Source organism: Rhinoderma darwinii, chromosome 6, assembly GCF_050947455.1.
Source record: "Rhinoderma darwinii isolate aRhiDar2 chromosome 6, aRhiDar2.hap1, whole genome shotgun sequence".
Lineage (NCBI taxonomy): Eukaryota > Metazoa > Chordata > Amphibia > Anura > Rhinodermatidae > Rhinoderma > Rhinoderma darwinii.
Window position 1 is genome coordinate 118,732,523 of NC_134692.1, and position 16,564 is coordinate 118,749,086.

Consider the following 16,564-nt stretch of genomic DNA (forward strand, 5'->3'; position numbering starts at 1 on the left):
CATAACTTTCAGAAGCATTTCCCTATAGCCATCTAATAATCCAGAATGTGTAATAAACCAGCAAGTAAAGACAGTATACTATAATAATGTGCTACTTATATATGTTTTTATTAAAATAGCATGATAAAATTTTTTCCATAAAGTTGGTATACTTGTAAAAGTATTAAAAGCAGTCAAGAACATGATGGTCTTGAAATTCATCCTTTCATCTTAAGATGGTATATAACTGCAGTCTCTTTAGTTGGTATAATGAAGATGAAGGTTATTAAAGATTGGCAAGCGTTGTTTTGGATTTATGTTGGTAGTTGCTATTGGTGGTAGGTAAAACTCATCATAGCACTGTGACTCAGCCGAGCCACAGGCAGCAACATTTGTCATTTTTTGTAAGACTATTTGACAAAGACTCCGGGTCTCGTTTAGCGACATTTGTCATTTGTTGTGATGTTATTTGACAAAGACTCCGGGTCTCGTTTGGCACTGTGACTCAGCCGAGCCACAGGCACCATCAATTGTTGCAACATAAATGCTCTGTTTGGAATACCGTCCTGCAGTCCAAAGATTTTTCAAGTCCAAGTTGCCACTGTGACTCAGCCGAGCCACAGGCAGATACATTTGTCCTTCCTTGTGAGGTTATTTCACAAGGACTCCAGGGATTTGGATCTGTTGTCCAAATATTAGTGTCAAGTCCAGGTTGGCACTGTGACTCAGCCGAGCCACAGGCACAGAAAAAATGTCCTTTGAGGAAGACCTAAGTTTGCTGGTAGTCTTTTCTCCAAAGAGATTTGTGCAAATTCCTTGGGATGCTTTTCTGAGGAAGAAGTCAGTGAAAGCTCCATATAAATGAGTCTGAGGTTGGTCTCGTTTTCTTCCTCAATGCAATCTTAGGAATTGCAGACACTCTAGGTCCAGTTTCCTCAATGTCGGTGTAGTATCTATAATGTTTCAACCACTGGAATCAGTAACAGGGTAGGTAATGGCAGCTTTGTAATCTTGACTACCACTAGCAACTTGCTTGGTATCCTGCCATTTGCATACATGTGGACTTTATGTTGTCTGGTGTCCTTGATTCTGCATGCAGAGAATCCATTTTTGGTTGTTTGGAAACATTATAGTTTTGTCTTGAGCAAAGCAGAGCCCTGCTGCTCATTATGGTGAAAGTCTTTAGAGCTCCAAAATATTGATGCTTTTCTTTAGTTCATATCTGTGTTTGTGTGGTGATTTAGGCAAGGGTCATTTGTTTCCTAGAACCAGTGCAGCCATGGACAATCCAAGATGTAATGTTCTGGTCTTGAGGCATGGTATAAATAAATGTCCAAATGCTTCATCCTGTTGTTGAGATAAAACAAAGTAATAAGATTGATGAGGTAGGAATACATTATCAGATCATTCACACGTAATACTGTTCTGCTTTACAATGCTGGATGGTTAATAACAAGAGAAGTTACAGATTGTGAACTATCAACGTCACCTATGGGCCTCATTTATCAAAACTGTCTAAGATTAAGTCTGGCCTTATTGCCCAGATTACCAATCAGTGCTCAGATTTGATATCTTTAAAGCTATGTAATTTATGTATTTTATGAAATAAAACATATTTGATAGATGGAAAAAAACTTCCATCAGTCAGTAAAGACATTTTCACCCACTAACAATCACCATAATGGCTTCGTGTTCAACTACTTCCACTAAAAAACGTATTAGATTAGGTTGAGGGATTTGCGATTATTGATTAGATTCAGTGTGTGTTCACACGTTGCTGTCAATTTGTGTTTGTGCCGCAAATTTTGCAAAATCGTGAAAAAATGGCGTGTTTTTGCAGCAACTTCTTTAAAATGGGGGTAAAATTGGACACACCCTTAGAGTTTGTATAGGGGAAAGAAAAATGATGTACCTATATAATTTTGTACCTATATAATCCCTAAATTAACTTGCATGAAAAAATTGGTTGGCGCATTCCTGCTGTTTTGCCGTTTCTTTAACACACGCACCTGTGGACATAGACATGTGTGGTATGTTTGAACTCCTCACATCTTACAGTTTTTGCAGAGTACAGTACAGTGCAAAGTTACATTTTTTGCATGCTTATAATCACTCTTTGATGCAAAGTTGCATGAAGGTGATTGGTTGTATACATTATATTTTTGTTCATGGTATGCAATGCGCTTTCAAATTTTTTTTAGATTTTAGTATCATATAACTTGCTTGCTGTGTGCAGTATACATTTATAACACATATGTGGATGACAGCCAAATATTGCATGACTTCTGTTTCAGCATTTTTTAGAGCACAACCTTTTTTGAAGATAGATATGGCTGTAGACAGCACGTCAAGACAATTGCCATAGTCAGGCTATCTGCTTTCAGGCAATGTATAGGGTTTGGGGTGCATTAACCTTTCAAGGTGTGTAATCCCTGTAATTTATAGGTTGTTATTTTTTTTACATTTCCAGATTAAAACCATATTGTTGGTTTCTTCAGTTCTGGTGATTTTATTAAGATATGTCCAGCTAGACATAGGCCTAAATGCTATTTTTGAACTCTGCGCATCTTGAACTCTTATTTTTAAGATGTGTGGTGCATCTAATTTTCTGTTTGGGTCACACCTTTAGCTAAAAATATAAATTTTATGCATTTTTGACACAAAATTGCACGACGGTGCCTGTGTGCATAAAGTTCAGGAAAGCAGTTTGACAATGTGCCAGGTGTCCTCTTTTACAAAATATATAGGCATAAGGGTTTAGTATGAGACTTTATTTTGCAAGTTAGGTTTTATTTATACATGTCAAAAGTGTGAACATTTTAGATTACTAGAAGCAAAATGTCCAAAAACCCTGGCTGCAAAAGGGTTAATCTTCCTGCACCCTGGACCAATAGCAGATATTCACTTGTTAATAAGCATTAGGAACCAGGTCTGCCATCTTTGTGCTCCTATTAAGCGCCAGAATCTAGTTTTTGGTCACCTCATCTCCAACAAATTATAAAATAAAAAGTGATCAAAACGTCGCATGTACACAAAAATGGTATTTTTAAAAATGACAGCTTGTCGCGCAAAAAATAAGCCCTCATACCACTTAATCGACGAAAAAATAAAAAAGTTATGGCTCTCGGAATTTGGCGACACAAAATACATTTTCTTTTTTACACTTAGGTTTTTACTTGTAAAAGCAGTAAAATATAAAAAAAACGATATATATTTGGTATCGCCGTGATTGTATTGACCCACAGAATAAACTTAATATGTTGTTTTAATTTCACAGTCAATTCCGTAAAAACGACGCGCAAAAAACAATGGAGGAATCGCTATTTTTTTCATTTTCTACCCCACAAATAATTTTTTTTCAATTTCTTAGTAGATTATATGGCACAATAAATGGTGCTACGAAAAACTACAACTCGTTCCACGAATATCAAGCCCGCATAGGACTATATCGACGGAAAAATAAAGAAGTTATGGCTTTTGGAAGGTGGGGAAGAAAAAACTAAAATGAAAATCTGAAAAAGGGCTGCGGCGGGAAGGGGTTAATGAGCTGAGACGTCCCAGGTATTTACACAAGACTAAATTGCCAGAAAAATTACAATCAATCAAAAATCCCATAAAGCAGAATATACAGATTTTGATATAGTCCATATTTTACATTTTCTGACCATACTGGTGGATCTCCACTTTAATTCTGCAGGGGGCATGAGTAAACATTGAACATACACATACAGACAGGGAACATACCTTGGGACTCTATGTCTGCCCTCTTTCGATCTCTCTCAAGAAAGAGGGCAGTTGCCAAGAAGAACCCTCCTCCAATAGCGGATACGAAAACGCAGACCATGAGGGCATATTGCAGGCTGTTAAACATTAATAGGTCAGATTCCGGCTTCCCTTTGCGGATGAGGTCAGATAACTGAGGATAAGAAGACGACACATTGTTATGTAAGATGAATTATGAGAAATAACACAATAAGTGTATATATTATTTCCAGACAGTACATGCTGGATACTATTCGGGAAATCTGGTGACAGCACATGGTAGGAGGTGGCAAGAGGAAACTCCTCACCATAGTTAGCAGAGGAGCTTCCGACCTTCAGCCCATGAGGAGCACTGGTTAAAACTTTGCTAGCCCCAGTTTTACTTATTGGCAAGAGTTTTGCATGCTTTTTTCTTAGGAAGATTATCAATGGCAGGGTAAGAATATTTTCTGGTGTATTTGTGCTGTATGTATGTGGTATGACAGCTCTATGTCATGTCTTCGTTCTGTCTATATGCTGAGTAGGTATACTATCGGTGCTGTATTGGCATTGTATGTGTACTATATGATTTTTGGGAGCTGATAATGTTGATAATGTCTGCTTGGTGTCTGCGTACTGTATTAGTGCTGTCTCCTTCATGTGTAATGTTTGTCTGTTGTGTGTTGTTCACACTGGGGGTCAGTCAGGCTAAGACTTTTCTCATATACCCATTAGGAAGATAATGTGACTAATACTTACCACTCCGATGAGATATGGGCTCCATGCATCACCCAGCAGGTGGGACACAATGATTTGTAAGGCCTCCGCTGTGGAGCGTCTTCTGGGGGTCACCACACTCTAAAACAAGAGGACATTCTGAGTAGACAGGACGTTACTGACCCTAACTCAACAATGGCAGCCAGACAAAGTGACCAAATATCTGCATTATAATATCTGCAAACAGCGCAGTCCACACTTATAATGTTCTCCGTCTCTTGTCTGTCAGTTATTGTAGAGTCAGTGGCATTTCATGGACTACGCAGGAAAACAGAGAAAAGCCTAAATAAATGTCATTTCAGCTATGATCACTCACCAGGAGGATGTCGTCCACAATGGCAAAGTTCAGCGTCAGCAACAATGCCCCAATGAAGATGAGAATCTGTAGTGAAAAGAAAACATTCAGAAAAGACTGGATGGTGAAGGGGGAAGAGTACAAGTGTTTATCCATTACCCTGAACACAAGTGCTGCACAGGGGGGCAATAAACCTGCCTATAGACCTTACACTGGATAATAATGTACAGTATATGTGTATTAATATGTGTGTGTGTTTGTGTTTGTAAAGCTGTGTATTTGGATGTGTATGGTATCCAGTGATATATACTGTATGTCAGGGGAATAGCCAGGTGGGGCATGTACCTGTGCAATTAGGACAGAAGTTGGGGGGGGGGGGGTGCCAATTTGGCTGAGCAGTAACAGTCTGATTGCTGTGTCGCCCCGTACACAGAGCGCCTCTGTCAGCAGCAATTATCTGTTTTCATCAACTGAGAGAGGTTTCTTTGTGGGGACGGGGTGTAGGGGGGGTTAAAGGGACTTGGAGTCTAGTCCTTAAGGTAGAACTAAGGGGGGAATTATTTTTTATTTTTTGGTATGGGCACAATTCTAACTTTTGTTTTGAGGCCCCCTGATTTATATGTACGCCCCTGCTCCTCACTGTTCCTGGACCTGGCATTGTGGACCCTTATCGTGTTAGTTGCACGCAGGGCAAAGATTCAGTTTGGCACCAGGTGACGCCTAATTCTTTTTGCCGTGCCCCTCCTTCCCAACTAATGTATTATAACGTTGTTTTTTTTTTATTTAACTAGAGCAACAATAAAAATAGGTATGTACATATGACACAATATACTAGTATACTTGTATAGCGTCTGGTGTGTACATACCTTTATTATTGTTGTGGAAGTTAAATAAAACAGTGTTAAAAAGTAAAGGTTACAATAATTGGTACGGGAAAGGGGCGGGGCAAACAGAGTTAATCTTTGGGGACTGGGGGGGCCAAACGATATCTTTGCCATGCAGGAAAACCTGGCTACACCTCGGTTGTTTGTATGTAAAGGTATATCTTTATGTACTTGTATCTACAAGTATGTGTATGTAAAGCTGTGTATTTGGATGTGTATTTGTATCCACAGGTATATACAGTTTTACGTATAGGTATGTGTATATGTATCTACAGGTGGTACTATATGTTTGTGTATATGTATCCACAGGTGCTATATGTTTGTGTATATGTATCTACAGGTGCTATATGTTTGTGTATATGTATCTACAGGTGCTATATGTTTGTGTATATGTATCTACAGGTACTATACGTTTGTGTATTTGTATCTACAGGTACTATATGTTTGTGTATATGTATCTACAGGTACTATATGTTTGTGTATATGTATCTACAGGTACTATATGTTTGTGTATATGTATCTACAGGTGCTATACGTTTGTGTATATGTATCTACAGGTACTATACGTTTGTGTATATGTATCTACAGTTACTATATGTTTGTGTATATGTATCTACAAGTACTATATGTTTGTGTATATGTATCTGCAGGTACTATACGTTTGTGTATATGTATCTACAGGTACTATACGTTTGTGTATATGTATCTACAGGTACTATACGTTTGTGTATATGTATCTACAGGTACTATATGTTTGTGTATATGTATCTACAGGTACTATATGTTTGTGTATATGTATCTACAAGTACTATATGTTTGTGTATATGTATCTGCAGGTACTATACGTTTGTGTATATGTATCTACAGGTACTATACGTTTGTGTATATGTATCTACAGGTACTATACGTTTGTGTATATGTATCTACAGGTGCTATATGTTTGTGTATATGTATCTACAGGTACTATATGTTTGTGTATATGTATCTACAGGTACTATATGTTTGTGTATATGTATCTACAGGTACTATATGTTTGTGTATATGTATCTACAGGTACTATACGTTTGTTTGTTTGTTTGTTTGTTTGTTTGTATATATGTATCTACAGGTACTATATGTTTGTGTATTTGCTTTTTTCACCCTTTTTAATATTATTAACAGAAAAACATCAATCACAACAAGCTGTTCATCAGCAACTTACATAGGAGGCCACAAGACTGAATCTTGCCAAGGTCAAGGCCAAGAGCAGGAAAGGGGCGGAGCCAAGCATTCCGCAAGCACAGACTAATGCGTCTGCTCGGGGGTTGACCTTCCTGAACCTTTTACTTATTTCCACGCCAGCTCCAACTCCCACGATTCCGGTGATGATAGTGATCATCCCAAAAATTTGACTGCAAAGAAAGGGGTTAAAGAGGTCAACAAATGGGTTATACAAAATTGGATATAAATGGTGATTAAAGAATCTGAGTATGACTACTACTCCAACTATCTTCATCTTTGTAAAGATTTAGTCCCTAAAGTTCATTCAATGGCAGATGTCTTTACATGCGCTCCCTGCAGGATTGATTAATCGTGACTAACCTGTATGTATAGAATATGTACATGCGCTCCCTGCAGGATTGATTAATCATGACTAACCTGTATGTATGGAATATGTACATGCGCTCCCTGCAGGATTGATTAATCACGTCTAACCTGTATGTATGGAACATGTACATGCGCTCCCTGCAGAATTGATTAATCATGACTAGCCTGTATGTATGGAATATGTACATGCGCTCCCTGCAGGATTGATTAATCATGTCTAACCTGTATGTATGGAATATGTACATGCGCTCCCTGCAGGATTGATTAATCATGTCTAACCTGTATGTATGGAATATGTACATGCGCTCCCTGCAGGAACAGTTAGTCATATGTATGTTGTACCAACAGGATACAGACAGGGCTCTCTATGGACCTATCCTAAATATCTTGCCAGTATAGAGCAGACAGTCATGTAGCAGTCTATATACATTATATGGGGAGATTTCAGATTTGTTGAAGATTTGGCAAATAAATATCCCCAACACTGTATGTACTGCAATCACATGTTGGGGAAATGTTGTGGATTTTCACTGTGGATTTCACCCTTAGCAATGCAAATGTTGAAATCTGAAGCAAATCCTCAGAAAAATCTGCATGTAACGCACCACGTCTGAACCCACCCTATAATAAGACTTCTACCAGGAGCCCTGACCCTGCACCGAGTAGCCCTGCCCAAAAGTCAGGTCAAGTAGAGAAGAGTATGGACATAATGGCAGAGAGCCCCCCTCACAACCTCCTGGCACACCCAGTAAATAAGCATTTACCTGTCATCAGATTGACATATTACAGTCTGACATGGATCACCTCTGTATAGGAGGACCCGGGCCCGCTTGTAGAATGATAGAGCCCAGTGGGAGAGGGAGCCGGAAATAAATGTCACTGTTGTGAATCCCAGCATGGAAAGCATAAAGCTCGGGCTACAGAGAGAGAGAGAGAAATGTAAGTGACACAAGAGACACGGGGTAAAGCCAGCGACAACCATCACTATACAGAAAACACTCACTTTTTCAGCAAAGCTTTCACATCTGACATCCAAGAATTGTTGTTTGTGTGTTTCTGACCATTCTGTTCCGCGGCTCCTCTGGATGGTTCCTTCATAATTAAGAGAAGCAGTAGGACGGCTATAATCCCCAGACCTGGAATGACCTGTTCAGAAGAAGGAGACATTGTATATTATATATATAAATAGAAGTGACTGAAACCAGATTTAAGAAATTAAAAATAGGAAATGACTAAAAAAACAAACACCCATATGTCAGTGTTCATAAAGGACTGTCTATAGGTTCCTGAAGGACACTCAGAGAGCTGGAACTGCAACCAAGTGCCCTACTTGTTGCTCATCGATGCAGCAGATAAGGGGAGCAATTCCAATAATAAGACTTTACAGGGAAATCGTTGTTTGCCTGCAGGAATCCCGCAATTCTCTCACTTACCCGCAAAGTCCAGTGCCAGTCACCACCAATAGCACTTGTCAATTTAGCGCCCATGATGTATCCAAGGCCACTTAATAGGCAAAAAAGAAGAAGTTTTAAAGTTAAGAATGGGCCATAATCTCCACACAAATATAACTATATACAGACATATTAACAGTATAAACATATGCACACATTATATATATTAGACACTTTTTTTATCCTTGATCTTGGTGTGATCAGGAACAATGTGAAGTGATAGCAGGAAATCACAATAGTCTTTACAGTAAGATCAATTCTGCTAGTCATAGGGTTATATGTAAACTGCAGATCATGCAATTCTCCAATATACAAACTCAGTTACATCTATACTAGAAGGTCCTTTTAAATATTCAGAGGATCTCTTGTCATAAGTACTGGATTCTATGTGTTTACACAGGAGACTTACCAGCCCACGGGGATAGCAGTCCAAAAGATGGACAACATGCGGCTGCGCTGGTCTGCTATAAATAGGTCGGCGATGATGGAGGGGGCGATGGTGGAGTAACTTGCAGCGCCAATGCCAACCAATCCTCGCATAAGCAGAAACAGCCAGTAATACTGGGGAAGAGGAAAAAAAATAATCATTCAGAAAATCTTCAGTAAATCTTTAACATTGGGACTCTTATTGATGGCCTAGTCTTAGGATAGACAATGAATGTTTGGTCAGTGAGGGTCTGAACTCCAGGACCACAGACAATCACAATGAAGGGCCGTGGCACTCTTGTGAGCGATGTGTCTCTTCCATTGTTTACACAGACACAGCGGCCTGTCCGAAAGGGTGGCTGTACCTGGTATTACATCTCGTCACATAAACGTCATTGGAAGAAGGATAGGCCATCAATGTCATAATCCCGTAAAACCCCAGTAATAATGAACTCAGGATGTTACCTCATCAGGAATAAATGAGCTGCCAAGGATGACGGCTGACCAGAGGGTGATACCAATGCATAGCAGATATTTCCTATTCCAGTGATCACCCAAATATCCAAATACTGGAGCCACCAACATGAAGCTGCAGAGGAAGACTGAAAGAGAAGGAAGAGAGAAGACGTGAAAGGAAGAGTCCCGACATTTATACATTAGGTGCATTTTTCTCCAACCTTCTTTATATTAAGACTGGAGTATGAAAATCAAAATAAAATTAATTTTTTAAATGGACAAATTATATTAAATCCTGCATTTAAACCTCACTCCCCATCCCCCACTTTAGTTATTCCCCTCCCCCTCTCATTCATTAATGTAAAGCTTCACTGTGCGACACCTTTTGCCCTATAGTGAAATTGATGTAGTATATTTTGTTTCCTATTTTGCGGTTCTCAGACCCCCAGCCCATTCACAGCAGGCACCATTATGTACGTCCATCAGCTGTCCATTCCCCTGACTGAATCTTATTTCTTCACTAGAGACTGATGACATCACAACCTTGTGTCAGTAACATCATGAGACTCCAGTGAATAGATTGGTCACCTTCTCTAGAATATTGGTTTAGCGTCTAAAATGGCGGATTCCAGGTGACTTACAGAATAAGATTTTATGTTAATATCTACCTGCTTGCAGCAAGCCAGATCCACTGTCTTTCATATTAAATGATTTTTGCAGGTATGGCAGCGTCCCTGTCAGAAAAAAAGAGAGATGTCACTATAGACAATGCATGGATTCCCATTATACACATTTATGGCTTATCCACATTGTATGTAGATGTGTTACAATAGCTCTTCTGGCACCCTCACCTATCAGAAGAATAGGGGTTCTGCAATTCACAAAGGCAGTGCTCCCCATAGACTGTAATGAAGAGCTCCATTGAAGTTTATGAGGGTTAAGGAAAGAATCAAACAAGCAGCGCTCAGCTCTTTCTATAACTTCCGTAGACATCTCCATTGCCGTTTATAGGAAGTGCTCCCTCTGAGAATTGTGAACCTGCACCAATCCCACATTTATGATATATCTTATGAATATGACATAAATGTATATCATCTGAGCTGCACCATCCATTAGACGAGATAAGCACCTTCCCTAAGGCGGCGCTTTGCAAGGACTGCAGGAAACGGCAATTGAGCCTCCCCCAGCTCTGCACTCGTGCACAGCCGTGCACCTCACACATTCAGGTATTATTGCAAATCTCCTTTTTTCACATAAATTATGGCTAAAACAGCAACAAAACCGTGATATGCAAAGAATCCTGAAGGCACAAATGTATGCAAGAACTTGCACAGATATGGACACATGATGGTACCTTCATGTATTTTTAAGTTCCCCAGTGATGCGGCAGCTTTCCCCAGACCTTGCTTCTTCCTACTGTAGTGCAGTGGCTGATGTGCAAGGAGCAGCTAAGAGGCATGCAGTTTGCAGTCGGGAGTGGTGCCATGGCAGCGCTGCCTTACACAAGGAAGTAGAGGGAAGTGCATCTGCAGGTGTGGGGTGGGTATTATGGTGGATGCAGGCGGCAATGCTCTGGCAGGGGATTCCACTCCAGGAGTAGACCCTGACGCCACTGTCCATATATGGACAGTGACGTCAGGGGTTCCCTCTAGGTGCGGAATCCCCAGGCAGAATCTGGGGCGGTTGGGAGGTATGCATATGAGTGTTAGTGACTGTACACCTGACCCTGACTGTCCATATGAGTGTTAGTGAATGTACGCCTGTCCCTGACTGTCCCTATGAGTGTTAGTGACTGTACACCTGTCCCTGACTGTCCTTATGAGTGTTAGTGACTGTACGCCTGTCCCTATGTAAAACAGCAATGCAAAATTCATGTAAGTTACTCTATGTTTTGTGCAGTTTCCTTTTAAATAGATTTCATGTATGATATGAAGAGATTCAGGGTGCTGTTATTTTAGGTACCTCCACAGCTACAGCATTGATAAAGCCCCCCCCCCCCTCTGAAAACAATGTAAGTACCCCCCACTTACCAGTGATAGTGAACCGATCCATGTAGGATATAAGATTTATATAGAAGAGAATCCCTACAGTAATGATGGAGCGTGTGTAGGAGATTCCAGTTCGGTCATGCACGTCCTGTGCGCTGGGGCTTTCGCCATCGTCTTCGTTTATCTCACATGGAGGAGCCAATAGGCCTTTCTCCTCATCAATGTTCTCATGGCAAGACGCCATGTTCACAAATTCTGAGACTGTAAACTCTGGAGATGGAAAAGGGAGTTAATATTTAATAACTTTTTATTACCATCAGGGTATATTCACATGCGACAGATTTTTTGTAAAAATTTCTCTGGCTGACAATTAGTTCCAATTATCTGATTGTTTCTGCAGCAAGAATATGGATTTCTGCAAGACCCATTTATATGAATGGGAGAGTTGCTAAAATTTCTGCAACAACTTTCCCGTATGTGAATTCCCCCTTATACCATTAGCGTCGCATTATCCGAGAAATTCTGATAGATAATATGGAATCTCACAAAACCAGAAGATTGTACAGAGAACCAGTGTTGAGATTTCTGATTAAATGGGTTGTAGGTGATTAGAAAAACATGGCAGCTTTCTAAAAAGAAACAGCGCTACTCATGTCCATGGTCTTTGTCTGCTATTGCAACTCATCCCCATTTAAATGAATGAGGCTTAGCTGCAATACCAAAAACAGCCAATGTACAGGAGTGGCGCTGTTTCTGGAATAAAGTAGCCATATTATCTAATCACATTAAGGCTGGGTTCAGATGGAGTTTTTTCCATGCGGAAAATCTGCCTCAAAATTCCGTTTGGAAGTTTGAGGCAGATTTTCCTCTGCCTGCACGCCGATTTTCGCGCCGTTTTTCGCCCGCAGCCATTGTGCGTCGTGGGCATAAAACGCAACGAAATAAGCTTTTTCTGCCTGCCATTGATGACAATGGGATGTCTGAGGCGTAAACGCGCGAAGATAGAGCATGTCCCTTCTTTTTCCCGCGAGCCGGTTTTTCTTCTCGCGGGAAAAAAAGCGCCTCCGCCTCCCATTTCAATGGGAGGCATTTTCGACCGTTTTTTGGAGCATTTTCTGGCGCGGTTTCCGCGTCGAAAAACTCTGTGTGAACCCAGCCCAAGGCGTCTTAAACACGACCGTGGATTATTTTTTTTAATAACAGTAACAATAATAATAATAATAATAATAATAATAATATTGAACCAATACATCATTTTATACTGATGAGGAATACAGACAAATTGATCTCTGTGTTGGTCGCTGCACTGGTCCCATACTGATTCTGATTTGCTCCATACGCCGTCTGACAGTGAAAGGCACTATGGGGGAAACTTGGCTTTCATATGGGATCTGATGAATTGTGCTGAATTTTGTTTTTACATAGATTGTACAAAGAAACCGCACCAGCGAAATACACGTCATTGTACATAAACTCATAGACTAACATTAGCTGCGTATTTGGGGTCTCACTGCGCTGTCTTGCTGAACATTATAAAGGGGCTGTCTCATCAAAACCACTTCTATCCATATGCCCTGAGGTTCCAGCGGCGAGACCCGTGGCGATCCGCTGATCATATGGGCGACTTTTTATCGGTAAGGTTTACTTGATAAAACAATCCTTTAACTACGACCGTTCCATAATCCAGAACGTCTGATAATCTGGCAGCTGTGAGATTTTGTTAGTATCCTATTGAATGATCTTTACTGTATGATTATTGTTCAAACGATAATTCCATATCCCACTCAGATAATGGTGGGATGCGTCACACAATACCTCCTCCCCTGAATTTACAGCACCCAGGTGTCACATTGATATATATGCCTCTATTCATATGATGCCCATGACCATGCAGCAGAGCTGTGCCAATCAGCTGCTGTAGAATTAGATGTGCGGCTGGGGAGTAAGGTGCATAATAATCTGCAGGAAAAGTCTTATCAGCCTTGTTGAGTGTAATAAATGGAATAAACTGGGTACTCACCAATACTTTTCTCTCCACTAGACGGCGCTCACAATCTCTCTCTTTTCTCACTCTCACTCTCATTCTATTTCTTTGTGACATCATCGCTTTGTGACATCATCGCTTTGTGACATAGGAGTTGAGGCCACTGTGATGTAAGTGTTAATAAACAATGGGGCTCAGTTAAATGACTACTGTACAATAATGTGATCTGCCCTCTTATATAACCTGTGTCACTAGTAACAAACAGCCTCTCTCTGTATCAATGCTTTCTGACCTGTGGCTATCCAGCTACTATGAAACTACAACTCCCAGCATGTACTGACAGTTTGCACCACATTCCTCCATGTATATGTATGTGCTGCGCCATGTGTCCTATCTTTGTACATATAATACTATATATTATTACACATTTGTCATTCTACACCATCTCTCCTCCTTCTAGTCCAGTTATTTATACCTATACAGTAGATAAACCCAAGGCATCCACCACCTGGGGGCCTCTACCGTCACCCCCTCACACATGACATTAACCCCTTCAGGACGCAGCCTGTTTTGGCCTTCAGGGCGCAGCCAATTTTTTCAAATCAAATAACTTCAGAATGCTTTTACCTATCCAAGCGATTCTGAGATTGTTTTCTCGTGACACATTGGACTTTATGTTACTGGCAAAATTTGCTCGATACATTCAGTATTTAATTGTGAAAAACACCAAAATGTAGCGAAAAATTAGCATTTTTCTAAATTTATATGTATCTTCTTGTAAGACACATAGTAATACCACACAAAATTGTTACTAATTAACATCACCCATATGTCTAATTTAGATTGCCATTGTTTTTTGAACATCGTTTTATTTTTCTATGACATCACAAGGCTTAGAACTTTAGCAGCAATTTCTCACATTTTCAAGAAACTTTCAAAAGGCTATTTTTACAGGGACCAGTACAATCATGAAGCGGATTTTAGGGCCTTATATATTAGAAACCCTCGATAAGTCACCCCATTTTAAAAACTTTACCCCTCAAAGTATTCAAAATAGCATTTAGAAAGTTTCTTAACCCTTTAGATGTTTCACAGGAATTAAGGCAAAGTAGACGTGAAATTTTCAAATTTCTTTTTTTTTTGTTGCAGAAATTCATTTTTCATCAATTTTTTTTGTAACACAGAAAGTTTTACCAGACAAACGCAACTCAATATCTATTGCCCAGATTCTGCCGTTTTTAGAAATACCCCACATGTGGCCCTATTGTGGTTATTGACTGAAGCACAGGCCTCAGAAACAAAGGAACACCTAGAGGATTTTGGGGCCTCCTTTTTATTAGAAAATATTTTAGGCACCATGTCAGGTTTGAAAGGCTCTTGCTGTGCCAAAACAGTGGAAATCCCCCAAAAGTGACCCCATTTTGGAAACTATACCCCTTATATAGGGGTATAGTGAGCATTTTGACCCCACAGGTTTGCAGAAATTATTGGAAGTAGGCCGTGAAAATGAAAATCTACATTCTTTCAAAGAAAATGTAGGTTTAGCTAATTTTTTCTAATTTCCACAAGGACTAAAAGGAGAAAATGCACCACTACATTTGTAAAGAAATTTCTCCCGAGTAAAACAATACCCCACATGTGGTAATAAACGGCTGTTTGGACAAACGGCACGGCTTAGAAGGGAAAGAGCGCCATTTGGCTTTTGGAGCTCAAATTTAGCAGCAACAAATAAAGGAATAAAAGAACCCCAACATTTGTAAAGTAACTTCTCTGGGGTACGGCAATACCCCATTTGTGGTCATAAACTGCTGTTTGGGCACACGGCAAGGATCAGAAGAGAAGGAGCGCCATTTGGCTTTTGGAACAAAGATTTTGCTGGATTGGTTTCTTGACACCATGTCACTTTTGCAAAGCTCCTAAGGTACCAGTACAGTGGAAACTCCCCAAAAGTGACTCGATTCACTAAACTACACCCCTTGAGGAATTCATCTAGGGGTGTAGTAAGCATTTTGACCCCACAGGTGTTTCATAGATTTTTTTTAGAATTGGGCAGTGAAAATAAAAAAAAGACGTAGTTTTAGCTGGAAATTTTTCATTTTCTCAACAAATAAATGAAAAAAAGCACCCCAACACTTGTAAAGCAACTTCTCCTGTGTACGGCAATACCACATATGTGATCATAAACTGCTGTTTGTGTAAAGAATTTGCCTGACACAGCTTCTGTGTCAACGCCCGTGGTTAATCAGCCTGCAGCTGTTTCTAGGTCTGCTAGAGTGACTCGATCTGCTACCACTCAGGCTGGTAGGCTGAGGAGTGGGAGAGCCTATCGCAGCCTGGCCAGACGGTTCTAGCTCCCGCCCTTGGTCTACTTATACCTTCATTTGGTGCTTGTCCTTTGCCTGTGAATCCCTTGTCTCCTGGCTCTACTGTTCCTGCTGTTACCATTGACCTCTGCTTCATTTTGACCCTGGCTTGACGGACTATTCTCCTGCTCTGCATTTGTTACCACATACACTCCTGGTTTGAATCAGCTCGTCCACTACTCTGTTGCTCACGGTGTTGCCGGGGGCAACTGCTCCACTTCTCCTTGCTTCTGTGTACCCTTGTCTTGTTTGTCTGTCGTGCACATATTGAGCGTAGGGACCGTCGCCCAGTTGTACGCCGTCGCCTAGGACGGGCTGTGCAAGTAGGCAGGGACTGAGTGGCGGGTAGATTAGGGTTCACCTGTCTGTCTCCCTATCCGGACATTACAGTTTGGGCACAGAGTAGGGCTCAGAAGGGAAGGAGCGCCATTTGGCTTTTGGAGTACAGATTTTGCTGGATTGGTTTCTGGGCGCTATGTGGCATTTGCAAAGTCCCTGTGGGACTAAAACAGTGGATCCCCCCAGAAGTGACCCCATTTTAGAAACTACACCCCTCAAGGTATTCACCTAGGGGTGTAGTGAGCATATTAACCCCACAGGTGATTGGCAGAAATTGGTGTGCACTCGATGTTG

At 40.5% G+C, this 16,564-nt stretch overlaps 1 protein-coding gene across 1 annotated transcript; it reads right to left on the reverse strand.

Annotated features, from left to right (window-relative positions):
• Positions 1 to 124: 124 nt before the first annotated feature.
• On the reverse strand, positions 125 to 9,797 carry LOC142656632 (protein spinster homolog 1-like). The gene is made up of 10 exons (XM_075831557.1): positions 9,606 to 9,797; positions 9,124 to 9,275; positions 8,697 to 8,766; positions 8,267 to 8,409; positions 8,028 to 8,180; positions 6,878 to 7,067; positions 4,814 to 4,879; positions 4,480 to 4,578; positions 3,724 to 3,895; positions 125 to 1,326 (listed from the first exon to the last, which is right to left on the reverse strand). Exons 1-10 carry the CDS (start codon positions 9,795 to 9,797, stop codon positions 1,322 to 1,324), a joined length of 1,242 nt encoding a protein of 413 aa, XP_075687672.1. The 3' UTR covers positions 125 to 1,321.
• Positions 9,798 to 16,564: the final 6,767 nt, after the last annotated feature.